The sequence below is a fragment of the Rana temporaria genome, chromosome 11 (genome assembly GCF_905171775.1).
Source record: "Rana temporaria chromosome 11, aRanTem1.1, whole genome shotgun sequence".
Lineage (NCBI taxonomy): Eukaryota > Metazoa > Chordata > Amphibia > Anura > Ranidae > Rana > Rana temporaria.
In genome coordinates, this window is record NC_053499.1 from 146,638,146 (window position 1) to 146,656,250 (window position 18,105).

General features: G+C 46.4%; 1 protein-coding gene across 1 annotated transcript in view; it reads right to left on the reverse strand.

The window, feature by feature from the left end:
* The window catches only part of JPH3 (junctophilin 3), a 97,655-nt gene that overhangs the window by 7,932 nt on the left and 71,618 nt on the right, over positions 1–18,105 (reverse strand). Inside the window, exons 3-4 of the mRNA XM_040329385.1 lie at positions 10,821–10,945; positions 6,038–6,945 (exon numbers count right to left, since the gene is read on the reverse strand). Coding sequence (XP_040185319.1) covers positions 6,038–6,945; positions 10,821–10,945 — 1,033 coding nt within the window. The remainder of the gene's footprint in view (positions 1–6,037; positions 6,946–10,820; positions 10,946–18,105) is intronic.

Sequence of the window (18,105 nt, forward strand, 5' to 3'; positions counted from 1 at the left end):
TTACGACGGCGTATCTACTGATACGCCAACGTAAGTCTCTGAGAATCTGGCCCTTAGAGTGTAAGCTCCTCTGGTTCAAAGATTGATGTGACTGGCTCTGTGTTCTCTGTACAGCCCCATTGTATATGTCAGATATCTATAAATGTGTCATAATAATAATAATAGTGTGACTGAGGGGGGAACATTAGAGTGTAAGCTCCTCTGGTGCAGAGACTGATGTGACTGGTTCGGTGTTCCCTGTACAACACTGCAGTATACGTCAGAACTATATAAATGTATAATAATAGTGAGTGACTGTGAGGGGACAATAGAGTGTAAGCTCTTCTGGTGCAGAGACTGATGTGACAGGCTCAGTGTTCTCTGTACAGCACTGTGGTATATGTCAGAGCTATATGAATGTATAATAATAATAGTGTGGGGGGGGGGGTCAGATACGGGGGAGAGATAGAATGTGACTGGATGTCGGACGTCGTCCATATGCACATGTACACACACTATACGCACATTGTAGGATCCGTATTATAAACCCAGCAAAAGCTAATCAGTGCTAATCGTCTGCTGCAGCCCCTCCCCCTGCTGTTATCCTCTGCATCGCCTCTCCCCTCGTCAGCTGACTGAGATGCTGCTGAGAGAGGGGAAGCGTACGATGTTGCCTAGCAACAAGGCAGCCAACCAAATGCGACAGGGTGACAGTCAGCTGGCTGGATACAAGACATGCACCAACACCCTGCCGTAAGCGTCCATCTTTAACCCCGGGATCTTGCAGCTCCTTCCGAGAGGAACAGGAGAAGAGATGAGCCGGGATTTTGGTTCAAATTTGGTCACGGGACCCCACAGGGCTGAGTCCCAAATCCCCGGCTAGCAGTGAAAGCGTTAATATTGAAAGTCTGAAATCAAAACATTGTATAGAGCAGCCCATCTCAACCAGGGTTCTATAGAACTTCCTCCAGAGACTGCTAGAGGGTCCTTCAGAATGAGCAATCTCTCCTTTAAAATCAGTGGGCTAGATTCACGTAGACTTACGACGGGCGTATCAGTAGATCCGCGCCGTTGTATATTTAAGCGTATGCTCAAACTGAGATACGCTTAAATGTTGCTAAGATACGACCGGCGTAAGTCTCCTACGCCGTCGTATCTTAGCTGCCTATTTACGCTGGCCGCTAGGGGCGTGTACGCTGATTTACGCCTAGAATATGTAAATCAGCTAGATACGCCTATTCACGAACGTACGCCCGGCCGTCGCAGTAAAGATACGCCGTTTACGTAAGGCGTTTTCAGGCGTAAAGATAAACCACCAAAAAGATGGCGCAGCCAAAATTAAGTATGGACGTCTGAAACGTGTCAAATTTTTCACGTTTTACGTCGTTTGCATAAGTCGTCCGTGAATGGGGCTAGGCGTAAGTTACGTTCACGTCGAAACCAATGAGTCTTTGCGGCGTAATTTGAAGCATGCTCACTGGGATACGTCCACGGACGGCGCATGCGCCGTTCGTTAAAAACGTCAAATACGTGGGGTCACACGAGTATTTAGCATAGAACACGCCCCCAACCAGCCTATTTTGAATTAGGTGGGCTTACGCCGGCCCAGTTACACTACGCCGCCGTAAGTTAGAGCGCAACTTCTTTGTGAATACAGGACCTGCCGCTTTAACTTACGGCGGCGTAGTGTATCTGAGATACGCTACGCCCGCCTATAGATAGGCACATCTCTGTTAATCTAGCACAGTATTTTTTTAGATATCTAAAAGAGGGCATTCTTCCCACTGATCACCAATGTAAGGAACATTCTTCCCACTGACCACCAATGTAAGGGACATTCTTCTCACTGATCACCAATGTAAGGAACATTCTTCCCACTGATCACCAATGTGAGGAGCATTCTTCCCACTGACCCCCAATGTAAGGAGCATTCTTCTCACTGACCACCAATGTGAGGAGCATTCTTCTCACTGACCACCAATGTGAGGAGCATTCTTCCCACTGACCAGCAATGTAAGGGACATTCTTCCCACTGACCACCAATGTAAGGAACATTCTTATCACTGATCACCAATGTAAGGAACATTCTTCCCACTGATCACCAATGTAAGGAGCATTCTTCCCACTGATCACCAATGTAAGGGACATTCTTCCCACTGATCACCAATGTAAGGGACATTCTTCCCACTGACCACCAATGTAAGGGACATTCTTCTCACTGATCACCAATGTAAGGGGGGCATTCTTCCCACTGATCACCAATGTAAGGAACATTCTTCCCACTGATCACCAATGTTAGGAACATTCTTCCCACTGATCACCAATGTAAGGAACATTCTTCCCACTGATCACCAATGTAAGGAACATTCTTCCCACTGATCACCAATGTAAGGAGCATTCTTCTCACTGATCACCAATGTAAGGGACATTCTTCCCACTGACCCCCAATGTAAGGAGCATTCTTCTCACTGATCACCAATGTAAGGGACATTCTTCCCACTGATCACCAATGTAAGGAACATTCTTCCCACTGACCCCCAATGTAAGGAACATTCTTCCCAATGACCCCCAATGTAAGGGACATTCTTCTCACTGATCACCAATGTAAGGAGCATTCTTCCCACTGATCACCAATGTAAGGAACATTCTTCCCACTGACTCCCAATGTAAAGGACATTCTTCCCACTGACCCCCAATGTAAGGGACATTCTTCCCACTGACCCCCAATGTAAGGGACATTCTTCCCACTGACTCCCAATGTAAGGAGCATTCTTCCCACTGATCACCAATGTAAGGGACATTCTTCCCACTGACTCCCAATGTAAGGGACATTCTTCCCACTGACCCCCAATGTAAGGGACATTCTTCTCACTGATCACCAATGTAAGGAACATTCTTCCCACTGACCCCCAATGTAAGGGACATTCTTCCCACTGACTCCCAATGTAAAGGACATTCTTCCCACTGACCCCCAATGTAAGGGACATTCTTCCCACTGACCCCCAATGTAAGGGACATTCTTCCCACTGACTCCCAATGTAAGGGACATTCTTCCCACTGACCCCCAATGTAAGGAACATTCTTCCCACTGATCACCAATGTAAGGAGCATTCTTCCCACTGATCACCAATGTAAGGAACATTCTTCCCACTGACTCCCAATGTAAAGGACATTCTTCCCACTGACCCCCAATGTAAGGGACATTCTTCCCACTGACCCCCAATGTAAGGAACATTCTTCCCACTGATCACCAATGTAAGGAGCATTCTTCCCACTGATCACCAATGTAAGGAACATTCTTCCCACTGATCACCAATGTAAGGAGCATTCTTCCCACTGATCACCAATGTAAGGAACATTCTTCCCACTGATCACCAATGTAAGGAGCATTCTTCCCACTGATCACCAATGTAAGGGACATTCTTCCCACTGATCACCAATGTAAGGAACATTCTTCCCACTGACCCCCAATGTAAGGAACATTCTTCCCACTGACCCCCAATGTAAGGAACATTCTTCTCACTGATCACCAATGTAAGGGACATTCTTCCCACTGATCACCAATGTATGGGACATTCTTCCCACTGATCACCAATGTAAGGAACATTCTTCCCACTGACTCCCAATGTAAGGAACATTCTTCCCACTGATCACCAATGTAAGGAGCATTCTTCCCACTGATCACCAATGTAAGGAACATTCTTCTCACTGATCACCAATGTAAGGGACATTCTTCCCACTGATCACCAATGTAAGGGACATTCTTCCCACTGATCACCAATGTAAGGAACATTCTTCTCACTGATCACCAATGTAAGGGGCATTCTTCCCACTGATCACCAATGTAAGGAACATTCTTCCCACTGATCACCAATGTAAGGAACATTCTTCCCACTGACTCCCAATGTAAGGAACATTCTTCCCACTGATCACCAATGTAAGGAGCATTCTTCCCACTGATCACCAATGTAAGGAACATTCTTCCCACTGATCACCAATGTAAGGAACATTCTTCTCACTGATCACCAATGTAAGGAGCATTCTTCCCACTGACCCCCAATGTAATGTGTGCCACTTTGTGTTGGCCTATCACATGAAATGAAAAATGTATGTTTTTCTTTGTAACATGACAAAATGTGGAAAATTTCAAGAGGTATGAATACTTTTTTAAGGCAATGTATCTATTCATCTCACTGAGCTACCATAGGGATACAGTAACAACAGAGAGCTTTCCCTGCTCTGCTCCAGCATAAGCCTCACTCTCATATTACATGGGTGGAGGATGGGCACGGAAACAACTTTTGTGGGGTGTGGGGGTGTGTTGGGACGTTTGTGAATTCGTAAAACGAACTGTTGAATATATTCATTATTTTTAAAGAAAACCTATGTACAGTGGAACCTTGGATTACGAGCATAATCCATTCCAGGAGTATTCTCGGAATCCAAAGCACTCGCATATCAAAGCAAGTTTCCCCATAGAAACTAAAATAATTTGTTCCGCATTGACTTCAATGCCATGCAATACCACATGTGGCCAGAGGTGGGGGGGGCGCCGGAGAGCCTCGGAAATGATCGGGGACAGGTCGGCTGACATCGGAAAAGGCTCGAGCGGCTCTGGCGCCCCCGCACCTCTGGCCAAATGCGGTACTGCACACCCATTAGTTTGAATTCTGCTCAACACTCGCAAACCGAGTCAGAATGTAAAAAAAAAAAGTTGCTCGTTATTCAAAATGCTCGTTAATCGCGTTACTCGTAAACCAAGGTTCCACTGCATAGTCTTTTGGATGGAGCAGGGAGGGTAACACACTTTAATTTTTTTTACTGCTATCTGTGTCCCCGCTGAGGAGATTAACACTAAAAGTGAAATCCAACATTTTACAGTTGTCACCAGGATAGGAAAAGTGGGGAAATCCTCTACTGGTCACACTTGTTCTGGTAATAGCCGTCTAAGAGACTTTGGAGAGAGTTCCTCTCACTTCCTGTTCTGTCTCCCTTGCAGAAAGTTAAATCCCTTCAGTCTTGCACAGTTGTATCGGCTCCTCTCCTGGACTGAAATGGCTTCCTCTGATTTCACTGCACACTGTGGCCCAGATTCACGTAGATGGGCGCAAAAATGTGCGGGCGTAACGTATCTCATTTACGTTACGCCGCCGCAAGTTTTTCAGGCAAGTGCTTTATTCACAAAGCACTTGCCTGTAAAGTTGCGGCGGCGTAGCGTAAATCACGCGGCGTAATTCAAATTCGGCGGGTAGGGGGCGTGTATCATTTAAATGAAGCGCGTCCCCGCGCCGAACGAACTGCGCATGCGCCGTCCGTCAAATATCCCAGTGTGCATTGCTCCAAATGACGTCGCAAGGACGTCATTGGTTTCGACATGAACGTAAATGACGTCCAGCCCCATTCACGGACGACTTACGCAAACAACGTAAATTTATAAATTTACGACGCGGGAACGACGGCCATACTTAACATTGGCTGCGCCTCATAGACCCAGGGGCAACTTTACGCCGGGAAAAGCCTAACGTAAACGTCGTAACTTTACTGCGTCGGCCGCGCGTACGTTCGTGAATTCGCGTATCTAGCTAATTTGCATACTTGACGGGAAATCGACGGAAGCGCCACCTAGCGGGCAAAAAAAAAATTGCATTTAAGATCCGACGGCGTAAGAGACTTATGCCTGTCGGATCTAATGAATATCTATGCGTAACTGATTCTAAGAATCAGTCGCATAGATACGATGGCGCTAGGCAGAGATACAACGGCGTATCTGGAGATGCGCCGTCCTATCTCTTTTGAGAATCTGGGCCTATGAGCTTCTCACAATGTGCACAATATAAGCAGAATAAAGTTGTTTTAGGGGAAGAATCTCCCTAACAGGACACAGACAGCAGAAAATAAGCTGATCAGGGTTTTAACAATTCCCTACTCTATCCAAAATATATCCGAAACGTTTTTTCTATGCATACACAGTAAAGTCTGTTCTTTGATATTATACAATAACATAGAAAGTATAAAAAAAAAATGATAGCACAGAGCAGATAAGGAGCTCAGCCCTTACCGTGGGTTTGAGCTCCACTGGGCTTTCCTCATCGGATTCTAGTGCAACAGGTAAAGATTTCTGCGGCGGGGAAAGGGTCAAATCCCGTCGCAGGAGCCGCGACTCGCCCTTCTCCCCAAACCGCAGTGTATCCAGTTTCTGCACGGTGGGCTCGGCCAGGGCTGCCGGCCGGAAGTTCTCTTTGTTCTGCGGTTTGGACCTCAGTCTCTGAACGCCATACGTGCGGTCCTCTAGGTGGTGGCCCTCGACGGGAATCCGCGGGCCGCCTTTGACGTAGTGTCTTTTTTGGGTGTGTATCTCTTGCATATAAGAATCCATCCTCTTCAGGGGTTTCATTTCCATCTCGTAGTTGCTGAGCTTTTCCTCGTCCACCTCCAGCAGCTTGTTACCACCTGGGCTGTGGTTGTGGTGGGTCCGGTGGGAAGTCCATGATACTGTGGTGGGTGAATCGGCCCACCGTTCCCTCGGCTTGTGGTTGGAGACCTGGTGCTTGTGGCCAGTGCTCTTCATCACCAGGTCTTCTGGGATGGAACAAGGTCCCAGCGGGTTACCCGGCCCTATCCCCACTCTACCCCCGCCAACTTCTCCCCAACTGTTGGGTCTTACATAGTCCCCGCCTCGGCTTTCCAGCAGCATCTGGATGTCCCCTCCCCTGTCCTCATCCACAGACAGCTGTCGGGAGAAGTGGGCGCTCTTGTTTCTAGACTTGGGGGCTGGCTGTGACAGAGGAGGGGTGGAGGGTGGGCTGCATAGCGGGCTCCTTGTCGGACTGTCATCTGGAGTGACGTCAGACGGAGTGGTCCCTTTCCGGTACAGTTCCGGGCTGTCTTGCTGCGGTGGGGTTTCTGCTGAGATGACTTCGATGTCGTCACTTGAGTGTTGGTGTTTTGGCCTCTGGCATTTGAGCCCTGGGCACAGAGAAAGGGAAAACCAATGTTATGCAGGCATAAGAAACAACCCTGTTCCTGTAACAACATACAGATATCTATGACTAGAAATTCTCAATCTGCTGCAGCCTTGAAAGTACACTCCCTGCATGGCAATATCTGAATAATGTCATGGACCAAATATGACCATAGGATGTTACCATTATGTAACAAACGGATGGGGATTCTTGTGACATCATTGACCTAAAATGGTACCTGGCCAACTTTGGCCATATTTGCTCAATGCCATATTAGGTCAATGATGTCATTAACATCCCTGCCCTTTTGTTACTTGTGGCTGTGGGCCCGGGATGCTGGAGACATCACTGACCTAATATGGCTACCTGGTCAGATTTGGTCAATGAAATTCGAAAAATATGGCCATATGGTCATATTTGTTTAATGACGTTGTCCATGCTTTGGTCATATGGCCATAGGTGTGCGCAGCTTATTGCATTAGGGTGTGCACCCCAAAGCTCAAACCTATTTGCATGTGTATATACAGTATACTGATGGTGTCAGCAGAGCGGTGGACGGTGTCAGTAGGGCAGAGATTGGTGTCAGTAGGGCAGTGGACAGTGTTAGTAGTTTTTTATTTTTATTACATATTTATTTTGTTTTAGGAGCCCCATTCGGGAGCTTTGGTGTATTTCTGTGCATTACTGCATGTTTATAGCAGTATATTCCAGTGTGTTACTGCACGTTTGATGCAGCATATTTCTGTGCATTAGTGCACGTTTAACGTTGTATATTTCGTTGTGTTATGTGCCATTTAATGCTGTATTTTTCTGTGCACTACTGCATGTTTAACGCAGTATATTTTGATGCAATCTGCACCACACAGGGTGATTAGGGTGTGCCCAGGCACACCTGGCACACCCTGTGCGCACGCCTATGCATATGGCCATATGAACTCAATGGCGAAGGTAGAAAATAAACTGCTCCTGACTTTATACCATTCTAAATACACCCACCACCAGGATATCACACCTCCAGCATGACCCTTAATAATTGACAGTACTTTGCTCCTGACATTCTCTTTATCTTTCTGATTATACCCACCATTAAAATGTGACACTGCAACATGACCCTCCATAAGGTAAAAAATAGTCTGCTCCTGACATTCTCTCTATCTTTCTACACTCACTTACTACACTCACCACCAGGAAATCACACACACACAGGGCCGATCTTACCATTGAGCTTGACTGGGCTCAAGCCCATGGGCCCCCGCCCAATAGGGGGACCCGGATGGCAACCCCTTTTTTTTAGGGGTCCGGAGGCCCCCAGGGCCTCGGACGGCAACCCCCCCTTTTTTTATTTATTTTTTATAAATTATGTTCTCTAATTATGATTATTATTATTATTATTAAAGGGCCCAGAGGTCTCCATGGCAACCCCCTTTTTTACTATAAAAAAATTACATTTTTATATATATTTTTTTATTTTTATTAAAGGGCTCAGAGGTCCCCAGGGCCCCGGACAGCAACCCCCCCTTTTTTATTTATTTTTTATAAAAAAATGTTTTTATATATATATATATATATATATATATATATATATATATATATATATATATATATATATATATATATATATATATATATATATAAAATTATGATTATTATTATTATTATTATAATTATTAAAGGGCCCAGAGGTGTGTGTAAAGGCAGGCATCCCAATACTTTTGGTAATATAGTGTGTGTACATATACAGTATATCTATATAGATATATATCTATATAGATATACTGTATATAAAAACTCAAATTCCTGTGATTCCTCCTCGTGATCTCCATTGTAGTAGAAGCACCAATTATTCCCTGACATTCGGTCTTAGCAGCGTGTTGCATTAGACTATGTACAGTGAAGCTCGGCCCCGCTGGGGTTTATTAATGGGACGGTGAAAGAAGATCATTCGAAGGCGGGCGGCATTGATGGCGGACGTAGCAGCAGTCACTGCGGTGAAGCCCTGGCTCTAGGGACGTGCCGCCTAATTGCTTCCTGGTCTGCCCCTTCCCCCTAGTATCAGGATTAGCTCAGACTTATGCAGTGTCTTTTCCAAGAGGCTTGACTGCCAGCTTGAGGGCGCGGGGGCAAAGGGGGTCTGGAGTGGATCAGGGCAGCCAATCAGAAGTGACAGTTTCGGAAAAGGCCGACATCATAGCTCTTTGTTCTCTAACATCTTACCAACTGAGAACCTGTAAAAGTGTATGTGGAACCAGGAGGGGTTGGAATCCTGGTCAAGAATTTATTGCCCACTGAGGAGGTTCGCCCTCCCTATTTGTCACTGGGACTACAAATTTTACAATGGTCACCCAACAGGAATTGAGGGGAAATCTTCCATTGGGGGCACCTGTTTGCAGGGCCGATCGTAGGCAGGGTGCACAGGGTGCTTTGTACCCAGGCGCCTGCAGAGGTGGGGGCGCCAAAGTGGCAGAGGTGTCCCCTCCCTCCTTCTCTCCTGACAATCTCCTGTACTATCTCTGCAGTCTCTGACCATCTCCTGTACTATGTCTGCAGTCTCTGACCATCTACTGTATTATGTCTGTAGTATGTCTAGGGGCTCTATCTAACAGAAGCCCTCTCTGTGTCCATCAGAGAGGACCCCCCTCCAGGTCCCAATAAAGTACTCTGCTTCTCTTCCTGTATTTTGTTTATTGTTAAGACATCATGTAAGGATCCCAGGGTAATGAAGACTTCGTGGGGGAGCATCTCTGTGGTTGAGTCATTGCCATAGAAACATTTGTAAAGGGGAGGAGTTAGTAAAATGGCGCCCCATGTGGGGGCACCAGAAATATTTCTGCACCCAGGCGCCTGTGACCCTAGGATCGGCCCTGCCTGTTTGTGACAACTGTCTAAGAGGGGAGTTCCTGCCACTTTAGGGGAAGAAGAGAGCTCATGGTGGGCACAGAGGCAGACCAGTGGCACAGAGCCTGTAGAATAATGTTGTCCCCCTGTCCCATTGCAGCCATATGACATGGTCGGGGTGAGTGAGGGTCTAAAAACTGTCTTACTTTACAAATCTTTTTGGGCTAGATTCAGGTAGCTGCGCCCCTTCTTACGGCGGTGCAGCGTATCGTATTTACGCTGCGCCGCCGTAAGTTTGAAAGGCAAGTGTTGTATTCACAAAGCACTTGCCTCCTAACTTACGGCGGCGTAGCGTAAATGGGGCCGGCGTAAACGCGCGTCATTCAAATGATGTTGAGGGGGGCGTGTTTTAATTAAATTAGGTTGACCCCGCGTATTTTACGTTTATTTTAAGCATGCGCCGTTCGTGAAAAAATCTCAGTGCGCATGTTTGAAATTCCGACGCAAATCGTCATTGCTTTCGACGTGAACGTAAATTACGTCCAGCCCTATTCGCGAACGACTTACGCAAGCGACGTAATAAATTCAAATTTCGAAACGGGAACGACGTCCATACTCAACATTGGCTGCGCCACCTAATAGCAGGAGCAACGTTACGCTGAAAAAGCCTTACGCAAACGACGTAAAAAAAATACCGCCGGGCGCACGTACGTTCGTGAATCGACGTAACTAGGTAATTTGCATATTCTACGCCGAAAACAACGGGAGCGCCCCTAGCGGCCAACGTAATATTGCACACAATTATACGCCACCGCATTCAAGTTACGTCGGAGGAGAAAGCCTATTTTTTAGACGTATCTGCCTTGGAGAATCGGCGTAACGATACGCCGACGCAGATTTGAAATTACGGCGGCGTATCTGGATGCTGAATCTAGCCCATAGTCTTTATTAATGCAGAAGGTCAGATGGACGCATCTGGGTCTGTCAGACCATCTTATGATGATTTTCTTACCCCTCCCCCAGGTCCCAGAACTAGGCACTGACCGTTTTCCCGGTGCTGGAAGGATGGAGAAAATTCTTTGGCAGCGATCCTGGCGATCTGAGCTTCTTCTTGCGCCTTCAGAGCTGCGGCAGCTGCCGCTTCAGCCTTGGCCCTGGAGTGGGACGTCCTGCGTGAGAAAAAAGACAAAGGTCCTCAGACGAAACAGGTAGGGAGAGCAGATGTAACCTACAATCCATTATAGAACTACAAACCCCAGAATACCAAAGTAACAGACTAACCCCTAATCCAAGTGAAGTCTTGTACAGCAGCCCCATAGTGAGGTTGTGCTGGGTGGAATGAAAGACGGAGCTAGGGAGCCACAAGAACACGACAGCATTCTGAGCTACAAAATTCGGAGATTAGGGTCACTAAAGGAAAACATTTTTTTGCTGAAATGACTGTTTATTGGGTATAGAGACATAAAAGTTAACTGATTCCCTTTAAAAATGATTAAAAATAGAATTTAATCTATCATATAATGTGCCTCTAGTTTACTTTCGGTTTTAAAGGTACATACATGAAGTTCCGGGTGAGAGGTGAGTCAGGAAGACACAGAGAACAAAAACAAACAAATCCAGGGCAGTGTTTTGTTTTTAAAATGAATCTGATTGGTTCTGAGGAGTTTTAGACACACAGTAATGACAGCTTAGACCACCGTGAAAATCTCCCAGTACCATGGTTATAAGGAAACAGGCAACCAGGAAGTGTGGAGATCACAGCAGAATTACAGCTACTTCTAAGCAAAAACGAACAATGAGGACATGAAACCAGTACTGCAGTAAGGTAAAGGAAGCTATTTAGCTAAAAAAAAAAAATTCCTTTAGTGACCCCAAACTCAAACTCCAGCTGTTGCGAAACTACAAGTCCCATGATGCATTGCAAGGCTGACAGTTGCAAGCATGACTCCCACAAAGGCATGAAGGGACTTGTAGTTTAAAAACAGCTGGAGGGCCACCAGTTTGAGACCGCTACCTTAAAGTGTTACTAAACCCAGGAGCCTGCATTCACTATATCTGTAGGTAGATTCAGAAAGAGTTAGGCCGGCTTATCAGTAGATAAGTCGACCTAACTCAGAATCTACGCCGACTTATGTTTAAGCGTATGCTCAAACAGAGATACGCTTAAACATATCTAAGATACGACGGCTTGCGCCGTCCTATCTTAGATTAAAATATTTCGGATGGCCGCTAGGTGGCGCTTCCATTGCAGTCGGCGTAGAATATGTAAATGAGGAGATACGCCGATTCACGAACGTACGCCCGGCCCACGCAGTACTTTTACGCCGTTTACGTAAGAAATAGGCCGCGTAAAGTTAGAGCTTAGCCCTAGTGGAATAGTAATGTCAAGTATGGCCGCCGTTCCCGCGTCGAAATTCGATTTTTTTACGTCGTTTGTGTAAGTCGTCTGCGAATCGGGATTTACGTTGTTTACGTCCACGTTGAAATCAATAGGCCCGTACGGCTTACTTAGCCGCAATGCACACTGGGAAATGTAGGCGCCCGGCGCATGCGCAGTAACGAAAAACGTAAAAAACGTGAGGTCAAGCGCCATTAACATAAAACACGCCCCCCTCAAACACATTTGAATTAGGCGCCCTTACGCCCGCCGATTCAGGCTACGCCGACGTAACTTAGCAGGCAAGTACATTGTGAATCATGTACTTGCCTCGCTAACTTACGGCGGCGTAGCTTAAATTCCTTAAGCTACGCCGCCGCAAAGTTACGCGAACGTACCTGAATCTACCTACTGGTCTCCAACAGTACACAGGACATGGAAATGCAATTATTTTAGTGAATATAAACTGCTAAATACCTTTTCTCATCAGCAGTATATAGCAGTCTTATGACTTCTATCATTGTCCAGCCAAGCACTGGTTGAAGCTTGTAGGGACTTCATCATTAAAAAGATCGTTAAAAAAAAAATGCTCTAGTAAAGCGCGGTGACGTACAACACGTACGACGGCACTATAAAGGGGAAGTTCCATGCGGATGGCGCCACCCTTGGGGCTGCTTTAGCTGATTTTGTGTTAGTAAAAGACGATTCGCGCTTTTCTGTCTGTTACAGCGTGATGAATGTGCTTACTCCATTATGAATGGTAGTTTTACCAGAACGAGTGCTCCTGTCTCATAACTTGCTTCTGAGCATGCGCGGGTTTTTCACGTTGTTAAAGCCCACACACGACCATTTTTTACAACCCGAAAAACGACAACGTTTAAAACGTCGTAAAAAAATAGAGCAGGTTCGAAAAAAAATTTGGCCCGTTTTTCAGAACCCGGAAAATGCTCTGAAGCCCACACACGATCGTTTTAAATGACATTTTTAATGATGAAAAAAAATCCTATTGGAAATTCCGATCATCTGTTTGGAACTCCGACGGAGAAAAAAAACATGCATGCTCAGAATCAAGTCGACGCATGCTCGGAAGCATTGAACTTCATTTTTCATGATAGCGGGTTTATCTTCCAATAGGATGTGGATACACGGCTTTGGCAGTAGAAAGCAAGCAGATGGTTTACCATTTTTTTTTAAAGTGATACTAAACCCACAACAGTATAATCAGTCTGTATATGTAGTAAAGCATGCTTGTTATACTCAGTGTGGAACCTAAGGGGTTAACCCTCTGCATTGTGTGAAAAGGCTGTTTGATCCTGTCTTCTCTGATCCTCCCCTCATTCCACTGTCCCCTAATAATTTTCTGATGGCACAGAGTCTATGGAGTCAGGCTGCACATGCTCAGTTTGACTGCGGGACTGGGCATTCCTATCCTTCCGTTCGATGATTGACGGCTTGTGAAACAGGTGACCTGTCGCACAACGCGCGTCACCAGATGTCAGATGTCGGCTAATAGCGAAGCTGCGAGTCGGCACTATACGGCGCCTGCGCAGTCAGCTCTACACAGCGGGCGCAGGCGCCGTATAGTGCCGACTCGCAGCCCGGCAAATTCCGGAAATCTGGTGACGCGCGTTGTGCGACAGGTCACCTGTTTCACAAGCCGTCAATCATCGAACGGAAGGATAGGAACGCCCAGTCCCGCAAGTCATCGGAACCCTGAGGCTGGGATAGGAACGCCATCAGAACACGGAATCCCTGGACAAAATCCGGATATAAAGGTAAGTGCAGAGAAAAAAAACAAAAAAAAAACATGCCGAAATGAAATGTCCTTACTATGCTGGCTCTAATGTAAAAAAAAAATGTTTTTCGGGTGAACCTCCACTTTAAGTTAGTCGAGTAAAATGTTTTAGTCAACAAAATTAATACTGAGTGTAGGCCAATTAAAAATAAATAAAATAATAAGTTAATTAAATAGTAATTGATACAGAATATAATTCTCTGTGTGTGTGTATATATATATATATATCACAATTATGTGCCACTTTGTGTTGGTCTATCACATAAAATCCCAATAAAATACATTTACGTTTTTGGTTGTAACATGACAAAATGTGGAAAATTTGAAGGGGTATGAATACTTTTTCAAGTCATTATTGGTAAAAATCCTCGGCTCATTATGACGACAACCCAGCAACAAGAATTCTGCAGCCAATTTATAGACGTTTTGCTGTAAATCTGGCAGATGATTGGCTCCTCATAATAAATGAATGGGAATTTTTATACACTGTATTACAATGAGAAGTGATCCATCAGTGGGCTCCATCTTCCACCATAGAGGAGTTCATAGAACGTGTCTATGGTGCAGATCTGTCCTCATGCTATACTAAATTACATGTAATTAAAACCTCATTATCTTAATAAATGTGTGTGGTGATATAAAGCTTCCCACACTTGTAGAAAATCCTCTCCTGTGTACTATCACTTCCATCTCCCCAGTACAATCCTATGAAGCTGCAGCAGCTACACTGTATTGCCAAAAGTATTGGGACGCCTGCCTTTACACGCACATGAACTTTAACCACTTCCTGACGGCCGCAGTGTGGATCTTAATTTCCGGGAGGACTTCTATATACGGCCTCCAGCCACTGGGGGGCGCGCGCGTGCCCCGAAAAACGGTCGTGTCTACGCGGCATAAGAGCTGGGGGGAGGAGAAGCAACAGCACATCGAGCTTCCCAGGGAATGGCTGTGCAGCAGGGGCGTGTCAGGACAAGTCTGATTATTGGAGGAGCTGCGCACTGAGTTCCCAGCATAGCTGGAGAACATGGGCATCTGCTCCATAGGGCAAGGGGGGGCAATTGACCCCCACTGGAAAATCGAGAAGGTGTTGAAGAGTCTCGCGGCCACGGGCTGTCTGAGCAATCCCGGTCCGGATGTTACACAGACACGGCGAGCAGAGTGAAGCCGACTCCCCCTCCAGTGTTTATGTATACACAGGGGGAGGGAACCTGCTGTGACCCAGCCGTGCTGATGGCTGATCTGAGGTACTGAATGGGATGGGGGGAGGGGAGGTCCGTCTGTGCTGAAGGGGGGGTCTGTGCTGAATGAAGGGGTCTGTGCAAAATGGGGGGCTGTGCTGAAGGGGGGTCCATCTGTGCTGAATGGAGGGGTCTGTGCAGAATGGGGGATCTGTGCTGAATGGAGGGGTCTGTGCTGAAGGGGGGGTCTGTGCTGAAGGGGGGTCTGTACATTTTCTAGGCTATATTTATATGGGCATGGAGTGAAGCTGAATTATCACAAGAGCTATTTCACACTGCCAACTTGCCGCGTTATCGGTAAAGCGCCGCTAAAAAGTACCGTTTTACCATCGTTTTAGCTGCGCTATTCGGCCGCTAGCGGGGCGCTTTTAACCCCTGCTAGCGTTTGAAGAAAGGGTTAAATGTGTATCGCCACGGTGGGACCCTCATTCTTGGCTGCCATGGCATGCTGGGACTTGTAGTTCCACAGTTACATATAGAGATGTGATATGTGTTGACGAAACGTGGCGAGTTCCTCCTAGAGAAATATCGCCGCAGCGAGGGAAGATGAAGTGGGAAGGTGCAAGGAGGAGGAGGAGGAGGAAGGGGGGTATTCGCCTCTCTGTACTTCCACCGCCGTGCAAATTGTCCCTGAATTATTAATGTCCGCTGCAGACAGCCGGCCTTCTGCAGACAGTGGATGTGTGGAGGGCTGGGAGTGGAGCCTACGCAGCCTGCAGAAACCAGCTGAGCCATGCATGCCATGCCAGTGCCACCTGTCTTATGCCACCTCACCCTCTTATTTTACACCCCAAATTCCACCTACAGGGAGCTCCCGAGAGGCGCTCAGTTAGGGGGGGGGGGGCGTTCTGTGCCCGCCCCACCCCCCACCCCCATGACACCTGGCAGTACAGCAGGACACACTGCATAATAAATATCCATATTAATGGGCTGACAGAGGGGGCCGCTGCATAATTAATCACAAATCTCTGACACAAAGGACCCTGGAAGATTTATTTCCATTAATTCTAATTATTCTCTAAATTTAAATGCAAAAAAAAAAAAAAACGATGTGGGGCCCAAGCGACAACCGACATCCCTCAGTATTATTCAATTATATGTAATACTATTCATTTATAATATTATTATTTAATATATTTATTAATATTATTCCATTACATTTTAGCATGATCTCACTAATGTGACTACACAGCCAGCTCACTCCATACACTCCCACCATTAACCTGCCAACATATTTTTAAAGTGGACCTGTCAGTAACGTCACACACCTGCATGAATGTATGTTATTGTTGCCAGCTATTCAGATGGCCGGAACTTGAGCGCCGGCCACCTGAATAGCGGCAGCTGGTTGGCTGTGCGGAAGTGCCTATCAGAGCCAGCGGCTCTGATAGGCTTTCCGGGTACAGCCCTCGGCTCCCGGATGTATTATCCTCGGAACGTATGGGGGGAACGTATGGGGGGTACGTTCCTTGGATAAGACTGACTGCCGTCTCAGCCAATCAGGTTCCCTGATTCTGGTTATCGGTAACCTGATTGGCTGAAGCGTCACCAAGGCAGGAGAAGATATCGTGGACATGGAAGGATTAAAGTAAGTGCATTTTACAGGTTACATCGGCGACAATGGGCACAGAGGCGACAAAGGGCACAGTGGCATCAATGGGCACAGTGGTGACAAAGGGCACAGTGGCATCAATGGGCACAGTGGTGACAAAGGGCACAGTGGCATCAATGGGCACAGTGGTGACAAAGGGCACAGTGGTGACAATGGGCACAGTGGTGACAATTAGCACAGTGGCAACAATTAAAGGGCACAGTGACATGCAAAGTGGCAATAATGGGCACAGTGGCGACAATTAAAGGGCACAGTGGTGACAATTGGCACAGTGGCGACAATTGGCACAGTGGCGACAATTGAGGGGCGCAGTGGCTGCGTTTGATGGCATGGCACAGTGACTGCGTTTGATGGCATGGCACAGTGACTGCGTTTAATGGCATGGCACAGTGGTGCGAATTGATGGCACAGTGGGTGTGTTTGATGTCATGGCACAGTGGCTGCGTTTGATGGCATGGCACAATGACTGCGTTTGATGGCATGGCACAGTGACGGCATTTAATGGCATGGCACAGTGGTGCGAATTGATGGCAGTGTGGCTGCGTTTGATGGCATGGCACAGTGGTGACAATTGATGGCACAGTGGCTGCGTTTAATGGCATGGCACAGTGGTGCCAATTGATGGCACAGTGGCTGCGTTTGATGGCATGGCACAGTGGCTGCATTTGATGGGCACAGTGAGGCTGCAATTTTTTTTGTTTTCTTTTTTTTTTCGTTTGCGCCCCCCAAAAAAATTTGAGCACCAGCCGCCACTGATTCCAGCCAATCAGAATTCACTTCACCGGATGTCCAGTACAGGATCGATTCTGATTGGTAGTTTTTGGGAGTATACTCAGACCTTGCATTGTTTTATGAATAAGCGTATAATTGATAAAATTATCCAAAGCCCGGTGAACTGAAAAGGTATTGCTTTGCCTCTCTTTAGAAATTGATCTCTTTCTCCGCGCACAGGACCTGCACTCAAATCATTTCCAGGAATCAAACTATTCCCATCATACCGTATTTCATTGTAAAATTCGCCCCGTGGATATCATACACTGTAAAACATTCACCAGTCCCTTACTCCATGATTGATTTTACCATTACTATGTCCTGTGGTGATGCACTCTATAGCTGAGCCGCTCTTACTGTTAAGAACTCTTCCTGATAAGAAAATCTTCCTTTCTCCGATTCATGGCTCATTGCCTACCATACACAACCTGCTCACATATTTTTAATGAAGGAATCCTGTACTGAGAGGAACTGTCACAGCTGAGCTCCTTCAGACGTCTTCTGTCACTTCAAATCAACCCGAGATTTAGGAGTTT